Below are 13,158 nucleotides of genomic sequence, written 5' to 3' on the forward strand. Positions count from 1 at the left end.
TGTCTTGTGCAGGCCTTTTTATGAATGTATGTATAATAAATATCATAAAAAGAAAATTTACGCAATTTTATCTGTTTACATTAAAACAGGAAATGTGCCATAGATACAAAAATTATAATTAACAAGAAGAAGTTTTGTGTTCCTCAAGTAAGAGGTTAAATATTGTATGTAAATTACAATATTTATGTATGGTGCTAAACACCTACGACTTCTACTGTAGTTATGGTAATACATATTAAAAAAATAAATAAAAATTGTAACAGTAATAAAATATTAAGTTATGAATTTTCAATACAGACAGCAAGACGTTAAAAAAAAAGAACGCAATATATAATCGAAAATTTTACTTAATTAAAGGAGAAATTTATATTTGACAATTATGTTATCCAATATGAGAAGTAAGCGTATTACTGGCCTACATCTGTGTGGAAAAAACATGGGTCCAATGTCCAGATTACCACCAAAATATTCTGATGAAGATTGGGATTATAATAATAAAATGAAATTTCGAATAACCTGTGATCAAGAAAGGATGGCCGAACGTATTGTTGAGTAAACTTATCAAGAATTTCAAAATTATGCATATTGTCAAATAATTCAAATTTAATTTAAAGGGAATCTCGCCGTGTAGTGGACGATGTTAACGACACAACTCGCAATTGGCAACGTGAAGTTGAACATCATTTACGTGAGAGAGCCAGCGAAATACGTTTTCTCTGCGATGAACTAAATAAACAGAAGAAAACTGCATTGTTGGAGGATGAAGCTCTCAACACATATCGTTGTCGTGTCATCAATGCCATTGGATTCCTAAAAGAAAAATCCTTAGCAATTTGCCAACGTTGTTTAGTTATGCGAGAGAGTCGATTAGGAGTAGATCTATGTGAAGATGAAGTAGATCGCAATTTACGACGTGAACTAAAAGTTATCAAAGGATGTCAATGCCTAATGGATAAAGCTTTGAAGGAAACAAATGAACAGTTGCGTAAATTACGTGCAACAATGTATTTGTTAGATAAAGATTTGGCACAAAAAGATAAATCTCTCCTGATCGACGAAAAGAACTTGACTCTAAGAGAATCACAAAATTTACGGGGAGGCGATTTAGCTCACCATCATTGGTAAGGATATTTTTAGATTAGTTTTTTATCTTGCTATTATGACGTTTGCTTAAACTTTAGCCCATATTCATAAAAAAATTTTAATTTTATAAACGATTTATAAATCAAGTTTTATATGGAAATTTTGTTTTATAAACCTTTTATAAAATAAAGTGCTGTTTATGAATAAAGGGTAGGAATTTTATTGATAAAGACGTTGATTTTAATAGTAGGTGTTTAAAATTAAGCAAGAACATGTATTTTGATATCGTACATCATAATTATTAAAAAAAATCGATTTTGATTTTTTGTAACTTAGGGCCTTTTGTATTTCATATGACAATATAAACATGCATGCATACATATCTACATATTTTTCTTTTTAGCCAATATTCATTAGGTGAATGGCAACATACAACTTACAAAAATATAGAGTGTAATGCAAAGGAATTAAACTCCGCCGCTCAACTTAGAGCCTATATTGATCTATTACTAAAACAAGTATGCGAAGATATGGAGAACCAAACAGATCGCACGAATGAAGCTTTCAAACATCGAATTTCCGAATTGCGACATGTTAAAAAATGTTTGGAAAATAAACACAGTGACACTATGAATCATATCAACGAGGTACAATCTAACATAAATGCTTTGGAAAAAGGTTTGGCTGATAAACAACGAGCTCAACAACTGTGCTTGACACGTTTAAGCAACCGTGCAACACGTCCTGGACTAGAATTAACATGTGATGAAGTTCAAGACGCTCTTTATCACGAACTTAACGCTTTGAAAGCTTCGATGTGTAAATTAAATCAGAAGATACAAGAGAATAAGGCTTCTTTGCGTTATTTGTTACACGTCCAAGTAATGCAAGAAGAGGAAATAAATATCAAATCGAATTCCATAAAAATTGATGAGGTCGATTGCATGACTATACGTCAAGCATTGAAATATTCATCATTTTAAACAGAATAGTCGAAATTTACTCATCAACATCACAAATTTTTCAATCACTGCACTTCAAAGAAACAGCATATTAAAAGGTTTTATCACCACATATATTATACTACTACCATTTTAATTATTTTGGAATTTTGCAAAATGTTTATGTATATGTAGAAACTTTTTCAATTTTAAAATAAACTTCAAGATTTGGTAATCACTTACAATACAAGCATTGTTTTCTTCATGATGTTAGCGGATTTATATTAAATTTCAAAAAACCAACCGTTGCCAAAAAGCCACGGTTATTGAAATTTTCATACAAAACTTGTTCTGTAAACCTTTGATAAATAAGTATAAAAGAGACGAAAATCTAGCGATTTTTGCGGAAGTAACAGTTGACATTTTGTAAATTAAACAACGAATATGAACAACAGGGTAACACAGAATATTTTAATTATTTTTGTTCGCAAAATTGAAAAATTGTACGTTATTTAAAAAGTTTTGTTTCTTGAGATGGCCAATACGAATGTTTTGAAGAATCAGGTTAACTGGCTATTGTAATTCAGAGGCCGCATTGAATTATTAAACTGGTCATGTAAACATGATCTATGTAATACAAGGCATTGCTAGTAAGTTTATCACACACAAATTTACACATTTTCAAATTATCGATTAATCGCTGGAAAGATGACACTTATTTATTGCCTCACATTTAGCTAGTATTTTTAGGTAAAGTTAGCACTACTGGTAGTTGTCAAAACAACGCACACATACATATTTTTTACGGCATTTTTTCTGATATTCGTGGAGAATATTTTTGTGAAGTCTTTTTAATATATTTTTAAGGAAAATAATTACAAAATAGGATGTAAGTATCATTGTTTGGTAACATATTACAAACATAATATATTTTTCATAAAAATATTATATATTTGATTCGATATCGGAAAAAAACATAATTTCCCAGCAATGCCTTTTCCAACTTGACAAATTTTGCTACCAGATTAGAATTTTTATTCGGAACTTGAATATACATATTCGATTTTTAGGCTGTACACACTTGTTACATTTGAAATGAATAAATCGCGATTGCTTTTTTTAATTAAATTTCAGAAGAATGTCGAAACGTGCTGCTGACGACAACAGCGGTGTTGGCAGTTCGGGTAGCACCACTGCCAACACTAATCTTGGGCAACCACCCATTAAAAAAGTTCACTTTGAGCCTCATCTAATTGGACCCGTCTCTACTTTGGAAGAAATGGACATCAAAGTATTAGAATTTCAAAATAAAAAATTAGCTCAACGCATTGAGCAGAGAATGCGCACAGAGGCCGAGTTGAGGCATCGTATAGAACAATTGGAGAAACGTCAAACTCAAGACGATGCAGTTCTGAATGTGGTTAATCGATACTGGAACCAATTAAATGAAGATATACGTGTGCTTCTGCAAAGGTTCGATGCAGAGACTGCGGATGAATTAGAGAATCGTAACGAGAATGAAGTAACGACCTCTTTTCTAACACAATTGTCCACATGGGACAAAGAAGAATTAGACGATAAACTAGCTAACCGAGTACAAGTATCTAAGAGGGCAGTAGCCAAAATTGTACAAGTTATTGACAGAATAATGCAAAGAAATGAAAAAATTACAATGTCTTTGAAGGGTGAACCGGCAACTACGGGCACTTCCTCATCTACATCGGAAGCGGGTGATGAATCGCAAACAGATTCTACTACTGCTAATAATATTCCTAATATAGAAGAGACCCTAAAACAAACTCACATTGAAATTATGACCGAAAATTGTAATTTACAAAATCTTAATACATCGCTTCATGAAAAATTCCATACAATGTCACTAAAAATGAAAGAATATCAGGATGCATTGACTGCAAAAGAGACAGAAAATGCTGAACTTAAGAATCAAATTGATGAGCTGCAATACGACTTGGAAAAAATCCATTGTCGAAATGACAAACTTGAAAATCATTTGGCTGAAGCAATAGAAAAATTAAAGGCATATCATCAAATGCATGGCGACCCCAATAAAAGTTCATCAAGTTCCAAGGGCTCGGGACACGCTCATGTAAGTAGCCATCAGGTGGAAGATCTGCAAAAAGAACTTGAAGAAAACCGAGATTTGGCCAACAATCGTTTACAAGAACTAGATAAACTACATGCAACGCATAGAGAAACCTTAAAAGAAGTAGAAAAACTTAAAATGGACGTAAGTTGAACCCTTAAATTACAAACATATTTTAAAAAATAATTGTTATAACATTTCTTCTTTAGAAAAGTTTCATTCAATAAGAGATTTTTACTGAAATTTTAATATATATTTGTACTTTTTTTGCAGATTCGTCAACTTCCAGAGTCTGTAATTGTTGAAACAACTGAGTATAAATGTTTGCAATCGCAGTTTTCAGTTTTGTATAACGAATCAATGCAAATTAAAACAATGTTGGACGAAACAAGAAATCAATTGCAAACCAGCAAGAATCAACATTTGCGCCAAATCGAAGTAATGGAAAGTGAAGAATTGATTGCTCAGAAGAAGGTGCGAAGTGAAATGATTCAAATGGAGGATGTGCTAGCTCAAATACGTAAAGAGTACGAGGCTTTACGGATTGAGTTTGAGCAAAATATGGCGGCAAACGAGCAGACGGCTCCCATAAATAGAGAAATGAGGCATTTGATAACTTCTCTGCAAAACCATAACGGACAACTGAAGGGAGAGGTACAGCGTTATAAGCGTAAATACAAAGATGCCTCAGCAGATAACGTTAAATTGCGCCGAGAATTAGAGGAAGCAACAGCCAAACTGGAGGGTACCAAATTACAAAATATACCAGGCCAGGGAGGAAATGGTGAAGATATTAAGCAGGAAGGTGGAGGTAACATTAAAGAAGAATTTCCAGGAAATTCGGGCAATTCTGCGAGTGCAAGTGGTGCTGGTACAGAAGGAAGTGCCGTTATAAAAGAAGAAGGGGCGGCTATTAAATCAGAAGATGAGGCAATGGATGATGATTTTAATAAAGATCAAAAAGATGGTATCAAAAAAGAACACACGTCGCCGGGAGGACCTGATAAAAAAGAAAATCAATCTGGTTGTAATACTGCTGGTTCTACACCAACTGGTGCAGCTTCCACAACTACAACGACAGTTAAACAAGAAAAAGACGCTAAAGATGCCCAGAAATCAAAGGATGTTAAAGTTCAAGAGTCTGAAATAGTTCGCGACTTGAAAGCACAATTAAAGTAAGTAATTCAAAAAAATATGTAAAGTATTTCGTAACTTCTTAAAATAACATAAACTTAATATTACATTATAGGAAAGCACTCAATGATCAAAAAGAAATGAAACTGCTGTTGGACATGTATAAAGGTGTATCCAAAGACCAAAGGGACAAGGTCCAGTTGATGGCCACAGAAAAGAAATTACGATCAGAAATCGAAGAACTTCGTCAACAGTTGAAGAAACTTCAAGAAAGTAAAAGAGAAGAGCGTAAAAAACTTGCCGACGAAGAAGCCCTTCGTAAAATTAAACAATTGGAAGAACAAAAATATGAATTACAAAAGCAAGTAGCTACCCAAAAGCCACCTGATAACTGGGGACCTGGTGGCCCGAATTATGCACGACCTTTTGTAGGTTCTCATGAGGAAGAGGCCTTGCTTAATGAAATGGAAGTTACAGGTCAAGCATTCGAAGACATGCAGGAGCAAAATTCAAGGCTTATACAACAGTTGCGCGAAAAAGACGACGCCAATTTCAAGTTGATGTCTGAACGTATCAAAGCTAATCAAATGCACAAACTACTAAGAGAGGAGAAACAAATCTTAGAAGATCAAATGGCTACTCGTGATACGCAAATTGAAGCAATGCATATTGTTTTGCGTAAACTCGAAGAGAAGGAGAGGAGTTTACAGGCCACGGTGGCAGCTATAGAAAAAGAACTTGCGCTGCGGCAACAAGCAATGGAAATGCATAAGCGCAAAGCAATTGAATCTGCTCAATCTGCAGCCGATCTTAAATTACATTTGGAAAAATATCACGCCCAAATGAAAGAGGCTCAACAGGTGGTTGCAGAGAAGACCAGTTCCTTGGAAGCCGAAGCTTATAAAACCAAACGGTTGCAAGAAGAGTTGGCGCAATTCAAACGCAAGGCAGAACGAATGAAGAAAATCGAGATGGCTGGTACGACCATTGATGAAGTTATGCTGGAAGAGATCCGTGAATATAAGGAGACTCTCACATGCCCCTCCTGCAAAGTTAAGCGCAAAGATGCCGTTCTATCCAAATGTTTCCATGTATTTTGTTATGACTGTTTGCGTACGCGTTACGAGACAAGGCAGCGTAAATGTCCCAAGTGTAATTGTGCCTTTGGTGCCAATGATTATCATCGTTTGTATTTAACTTAAGTTAGTATAGTTAAATTTCAGTTAACGCTTAGAAGAATATTTAATATATACACCCATAAAACACCCATACCCATAGAACAAGGCGTAGAGAGAAACCTATTCTGGCAAATCCTACGAGTCTACGAGGTTTGTCTGTAAATATGGTAAAAATGATGTTAAACTGCAAATCGTACAAAGTTGATCATTTTTCTGTACTGATCGTTTCATGGACCTTCTGTTTTGGAATAACCTCAATAAGTGTGATATTTGACATTCTATTTCTTGGTTTTTCCTCGTTGCCTTGCTCTATGCACCTACACACAAAACAAAAACATACTCACTTTTAAACATTCATACACTTCCATTTTTGTTTACATATTGTGTTTATTTAACATTATGTTCTTTTAATTTTAAATGAAACAAAATATACATACGATCCTAAAGGATTTTATTTTTAAATTTAATATAATATTAATGCTTTAGGTGGACATGAAGCAAAAAGCGAAATAATAAATATATAAAAATATTTAGTTTTAAATCGGGCATTTTTATTTCTTAAGGGAATGGTTAAAATTTTAGGAATAATTCCGAATTTTGCTTACGCATCGTTTTAATAAAAAAATCAACTCAAATATTCAAACGTTTTTTTAAAAATAAAACTTTATAACCAACTTATGAACGATGCATATTTTGTTGGAAGCTCAAAAGATTTAGTTACGTATTGTCTACCTATGATATTAAATAATTTTGTAAATAAAAAATAAATTTTAAAACAAAAGAAGAATAAAACATTTTTGGTCCGAGTGGGAATCGAACCTGGAAACAGTAAAAAGTGAAATTTTATTTTACGTTTTGAAATTTATTAGGTGTACAAAAAAAAAACAAATTCATAAAATAGATTGAAGTCCAATCATATTAGCTGGGCTGGCGATGGCTCCACACTCCGGTACGCTATCCCACTACTGCTTACCGCGGGGACTCTTGGCTGCTGGTTTTCACCCCTGGCCCAGTACACCCCTCCTTAGCCAACCTGAATACCTTGGACTCCTCCATGGTACCCATATTGACGGCAAGCTTAGTGCGGACGTTCCGTCAACATGAGGAATTCCACCACACAGAACCCCCAGCCTCAGACCATTCCACAATCCGACTTCACAGAGGCGTGATTACAGAAGATGCCAACCTTCCAGTGGAAAAACTATCATTCAAAGTTTAATATTAAAAAGATAAATTTAATACTTCATTCACACATTTATGTTTCTAACGTGTTTTTTGTTTAATAAAGACGTCGAATGAAATACTTTTTAATAAAAAAAAAAATATTTAAAAAACTAATATTCGAGGTGTTTTTTTATTAAGCGTAGGGATTCGTAAAATGCAGTACAGTTATTGAAAATAAACGAATTACTAAACGCGCTTAAATATTAAATATACATATATACATTAATTTACATGCATACAAATGTATTTTACAAGTATGTACTTTTTAACATACTCCTAACATACCTTAAATACAATCTTATGTTTGTTTTTTGTAAGCGTCACTTCCACTGGAAGGTTGGCATCTTCTGTAATCACGCTTCTGTGAGGTCGGAATGTGGAATGGTCTGAGGCTGGGGGTTCTGTGTGGTGGAATTCCTCATGTTGACGGAACGTCCGCACTAAGCTTGCCGTCAATATGGGTACCATGGAGGAGTCCAAGGTATTCAGGTTGGCTAAGGAGGGGTGTACCGGGCCAGGGGTGAAAACCAGCAGCCAAGAGTCCCCGCGGTAAGCAGTAGTGGGATAGCGTACCGGAGTGTGGAGCCATCGCCAGCCCAGCTAATATGATTGGACGACATTCTTTTTGTATAAAAATAATTTTAATTTTTGTTAAAAAAAGCTTACATTTAATACAACAGTGTAAGGTGTATACATACATAGTATGTATGTTCGTATTAACCTGTACGCATCTACGTCCATATATACTATGTATGTATGTTGTTTTCCCAAACTATATTTATATAAGTATCATATAAATTAAAACAAGTATATTATTAAAAAAAAATGTAAATATACATAATATGTGTGTTACATATGTACATACATTATGTACAAACTAAGTATCAATTGGGAATCGAACCCGGGATAAAACATTCACTCTTACATACTTTTTAAAACATTACACATACATATGCAAATAAAAATATTTTTGTGCAAAAGAATGAAGTCCAATCATGTTGGCTGGGCTGGCGATGGCTCTACACTCCGGTACGCTATCCCACTACTGCTTACCGCGGGGACTCTTGGCTGCTGGTTTTCACCCCTGGCCCGGTACACCCCTCCTTAGCCAACCTGAATACCTTGGACTCCTCCATGGTACCCATATTGACGGCAAGCTTAGTGCGGACGTTCCGTCAACATGAGGAATTCCACCACTCAGAACCCCCAGCCTCAGACCATTCCACATTCCGACCTCACAGAAGCGTGATTACAGAAGATGCCAACCTTCCAGTCGAAGTGATGTATATAAAAAACAAACATAAGATTGTATTTAAGGTATGTTAGGAGTATGGTAAAAAGTACTTGTAAAATACATTTGTATGCATGTAAATTAATGTTTGTATGTACATATACATATATAATATTTAAGCGCGTATAGTAATTCATTTATTTTCAATAACTGTACTGCATTTTACGAATCCCAACGCTTAATAAAAAAAACCACCTCGAATATTAGTTTTTTAAATAATTTTTGTTATTAAAAAGTATTTCATTCAACGTCTTTATTAAACAAAAAACACGTTAGAAACATATATGTGTGAATGTAGTATTAAATTTATCTTTTTAATATTAAACTTTGAATGATGGTTTTTCGACTGGAAGGTTGGCATCTTCTGTAATCACGCTTCTGTGAAGTCGGATTGTGGAATGGTCTGAGGCTGGGAGTTCTGTGTGGTGGATTTCCTCATGTTGACGGAACGTCCGCACTAAGCTTGCCGTCAATATGGGTACCATGGAGGAGTCCAAGGTATTCAGGTTGGCTAAGGAGGGGTGTACCGGGCCAGGGGTGAAAACCAGCAGCCAAGAGTCCCCGCGGTAAGCAGTAGTGGGATAGCGTACCGGAGTGTGGAGCCATCGCCAGCCCAGCTAATATGATTGGACGACAATCTTTTTTAGTATTTTTATAAATTTGTTAAAATTTTTTATAAAGAGATATGTACTATGTATGCATATTTAATGTATTGTTTAACAATAAACAATACTTCATATGTCTAGGTTCAAATCCTGACCAAGCAAAGCATATATGTACATAGCTTTCATATGCGAACATTATTTTATAATATTGAAAACATTATATTTTAGTTTTATGTATGTATATAGGCTGCTAATTTTAATTATAAAAAAATAAATAAAGCTTACTGATGTAACATTTTATCGAATTCTGATAACTGGAACCCGTGCAGGATATCGATTAAAAAGTGTAATATTAGTTAAATAAAAAGATTTTTTTAAATTTCTTCAAAAATTGTGCCATTAAACTTCTACTTTCTTAACACTTCGTTCAAATCTTATTCTTCAAATCTATATCTTCAGAGAAAATAGTATTTCTTACATGGTATAAAATATTAAATTTCGAGCGCCAAATAAAAACTAAATTTATATTTTCCTCGTTTTTTGTGTATGTTTCTGTTTACATCACTTCTGCATATAACACAATCGATTTTCGGCATGGGATTTCGTTATTTAGACAGTATTGAAGAAAATAATACCGATCGAAACAAAATCTATTTTTTGGGGTTTCTCTAATGTACATTGTACATACATACATTCCCCCCGGGGGCATGTTACCTTGGCGAAGACCTCCGCCTTGGTGTTATTGCAATCCCGGGGTAAATGAGGGCCCAATACCTCCAATCTGACCGGGATTGAAAAATTGGAGTTTCAGTCTACCGCTTGGCTTAGGCCTTGCATAGATTGCCAGAGGTCCGACCAGAGCACCGCAGAATCTGGTACTACGGGTGGCCAGTTGCCCGCAGGACTATGTCCTGGCTGGTCAGTTGGTTGAGGTTCCTTCGGGATCCACGTAGTGGCTGTTGGTTGCACCCAAATTCGCGGGAAGAGAATATGTGGCGGTTAAAAGACTGATGCATGATACTGGTCAATATTTCGGGATAAGGTTCGGTGCTGTTGCCGAAAATCAACAGATACCCCACAGAGGAGTGACTGTGGGACTAAGCGTTGGAAATGAGTTGGTGTCAATTGTATATGATAAAGAATGAATGTAGAGGTATACGGGCCTTACCCCACCCGTATACCTAAATGAGTGTGTCGTATGTTTTTCTCTATGAATGTGTCGAATGAATGAGATGTGTGCTGGGTTGAATGAATATGAATGAAAGATATCATATACAAGAGATACCGATTAATTTTCCTTCCTTGTCCACATATGTTCAGAGTTTACTCTGTTCATATACGACTTGCCACAGCGTGTCACTGTGAGTAAGAACGATGTCTACGGCTTATTGACGGATCGTGCTTCGGTCCACCGGTTACGTCTCTAGGTGCTGTTGCCGACTCAACAGAGCTATCGTAGTGTGGTTGTTTTACAACGTGACTACTTTGGCAAGAGATTAGATAGCTCGAGTACTCCAGCAAAGTACTTGCGCATGGTACCGGTCATAGCCAATGTGCAAAAATTGCCACCTGCGTCTTCATTGAAGACAAAGGGGCGATGGTAGACCGTTCTCAAGTCTACCCAGTGGATGAAAAAGACCACCGTGAGATTAGGCCGACACGGCAGGTGCTCACGTTAAACCTATCGACAGTCTGTACATACATACATATGTGTATGTATGACTTTTGCAAATGCAAGCAGTATTTATTTTTGAATTACATAATGTATGTTGATTTGTGCAATTGACGATTATAATGATAAACAAAACCGAATTGAACTTGATGCCGCAAAATTGGGTCAATGCGGATGTAAAAGTATAACTTTAATTTTGTCTATTTTGACTGTTTTCATTACAACAATTTTTAACTGAAGGTTTCTTTTTATTGAATTTCATTACGAAGCACTTTAACCAAAAACTTAATAAAGAACGGGTTTTAGTGCTTGCAATTTAGTAATTTCTTGAGTTTCATTTAGCAAACTAAAAATAAGTTAAAGAAAAATGTCATTTATTTGGCTTTCAATATTAGTCAGTATTTTTTTAATTTCTTTAATTGACATCCAAGTGTACTGCAGCTGCTATTCCTCTGTTCCAACAATACCTGCAAATCCACTAGCGACATTACAAGTAACAAGATGTGGACGAAGCCCACAGCCTACTTTCCACTTAATACCAGCCGCTTTATATTCAAATGGAATACATCACTTTATACGACCGTTATCAGTTACTCAGCAACAACCACATCAGGTTGACGTCAAACGACCGACCCGTCAGCAACAATCAGCAGTGGTGCAACAGGTGACTATTAATCAAAATACCGCATTTAGTGGCGGCCTCCCTTCATTTGGTTTCGGCGGTTTTAAGCATCCATTCTCTTCGCCCCATCATCATCATTCACATCATGGTTTTGGTGGTCCACAATCTTTTGGTGGTTTCCGTGGACGTTCATTTGGAGAAAGTAGTGATGAACAAACACCAGCGCCAAAATGTCCTTTAAACTATATTTTCTCGTGTCAGCCCACAGTGACAGAAGCTCCGTGTGATCCTGATAAATCGTGTTATTAAATGTGATAAACAAATTGTTGTTAAATAAAAATGTTGTTTAAAAAATAAATAAATATGTATGTATGGTTGTGCATTTTATTCAGATATTTCAAAAATATCTATAACATAGGTCAACAAATTTTTAACCTAGAGATATACTTATATAAAGGAATGAACTGCGCCAAACCGAATCTGGCTACAAAATTACCTTAAAATCTGTTTTTGATAATTTTGGAGAAGTTATAACAGCGCGAAGCCATCACAAGTTAACAAAAACAGTTTTACAATATTTCAGCATTAATTTAAAAAAAATCACACATTTTTAAAAATTACTTGTATTTGCAGTCTGTTGAAATTTGTAGTTGTTTAGTATTATCTGGCTGGGAATCGAACCGGTAAATATCACATATATTATGAATTAATAATTATTTTTTTTAAAAAGAATGTCGTCCAATCATATTGGCTGGGCTGGCGATGGCTCCACACTCCGGTACGCTATCCCACTACTGCTTACCGCGGGGACTCTTGGCTGCTGGTTTTCACCCCTGGCCCGGTACACCCCTCCTTAGCCAACCTGAATACCTTGGACTCCTCCATGGTACCCATATTGACGGCAAGCTTAGTGCGGACGTTCCGTCAACATGAGGAATTCCACCACACAGAACCCCCAGCCTCAGACCATTCCACATTCCGACCTCACAGAAGCGTGATTACAGAAGATGCCAACCTTCCAGTCGAGATACTATTAACGTAACTATTAATATAACCTACACATACTCAACATTCGAAAATATAAAGTATCTTGTATCTGTTGGGTTTATACGCAAAACTAAAAGTAAATTGTGGTGTGTATCTCCTGTACTTCACCAAAAGTGGTGAATTTAGTAACATTGCCAGACTGTGTACACTTTTTAAAAAGTAGGTAAAAGTTGTTTTGTACCATGTATTTCGTGGTTAGAGAATTTATTACCGAAAACTTTTTTTGAATTACAACTATTTTTAATATATACATATAT

The 13,158-nt window shown here is 35.4% G+C and overlaps 2 protein-coding genes across 2 annotated transcripts; both read left to right on the forward strand.

Annotated features, from left to right (window-relative positions):
* Nucleotides 1-225: 225 nt before the first annotated feature.
* LOC111684617 (tektin-1) lies at nt 226-2,271 on the forward strand. The gene is made up of 3 exons (XM_023446828.2): nt 226-552; nt 615-1,121; nt 1,487-2,271. Exons 1-3 carry the CDS (start codon nt 380-382, stop codon nt 2,064-2,066), a joined length of 1,260 nt encoding a protein of 419 aa, XP_023302596.1. The 5' UTR covers nt 226-379; the 3' UTR covers nt 2,067-2,271.
* Nucleotides 2,272-2,780: 509 nt separating this feature from the next.
* On the forward strand, nt 2,781-6,981 carry LOC111684609 (E3 ubiquitin-protein ligase Bre1). Its single transcript, XM_023446821.2, has 4 exons — nt 2,781-2,913; nt 3,159-4,272; nt 4,402-5,303; nt 5,378-6,981. The coding sequence occupies exons 2-4, from the start codon at nt 3,163-3,165 to the stop codon at nt 6,462-6,464; spliced, it is 3,099 nt and encodes a 1,032-aa protein (XP_023302589.2). The 5' UTR covers nt 2,781-2,913; nt 3,159-3,162; the 3' UTR covers nt 6,465-6,981.
* Nucleotides 6,982-13,158: the final 6,177 nt, after the last annotated feature.

The sequence above is a fragment of the Lucilia cuprina genome, chromosome 5 (genome assembly GCF_022045245.1).
Source record: "Lucilia cuprina isolate Lc7/37 chromosome 5, ASM2204524v1, whole genome shotgun sequence".
NCBI classification, from domain to species: domain Eukaryota; kingdom Metazoa; phylum Arthropoda; class Insecta; order Diptera; family Calliphoridae; genus Lucilia; species Lucilia cuprina.

Bases quoted from the DNA above. Each gene is read 5' to 3' on its own strand.
- LOC111684617 (XM_023446828.2), top strand. From the start codon at position 380: ATGTTATCCAATATGAGAAGTAAGCGTATTACTGGCCTACATCTGTGT. The intron at 553-614 runs GTAAACTTATCA...TTTAATTTAAAG, and splicing joins ATGGCCGAACGTATTGTTGA to GGAATCTCGCCGTGTAGTGG. The intron at 1,122-1,486 runs GTAAGGATATTT...TTTTCTTTTTAG, and splicing joins GATTTAGCTCACCATCATTG to CCAATATTCATTAGGTGAAT.
- LOC111684609 (XM_023446821.2), top strand. From the start codon at position 3,163: ATGTCGAAACGTGCTGCTGACGACAACAGCGGTGTTGGCAGTTCGGGT. The intron at 4,273-4,401 runs GTAAGTTGAACC...CTTTTTTTGCAG, and splicing joins TAGAAAAACTTAAAATGGAC to ATTCGTCAACTTCCAGAGTC. The intron at 5,304-5,377 runs GTAAGTAATTCA...ATTACATTATAG, and splicing joins GACTTGAAAGCACAATTAAA to GAAAGCACTCAATGATCAAA.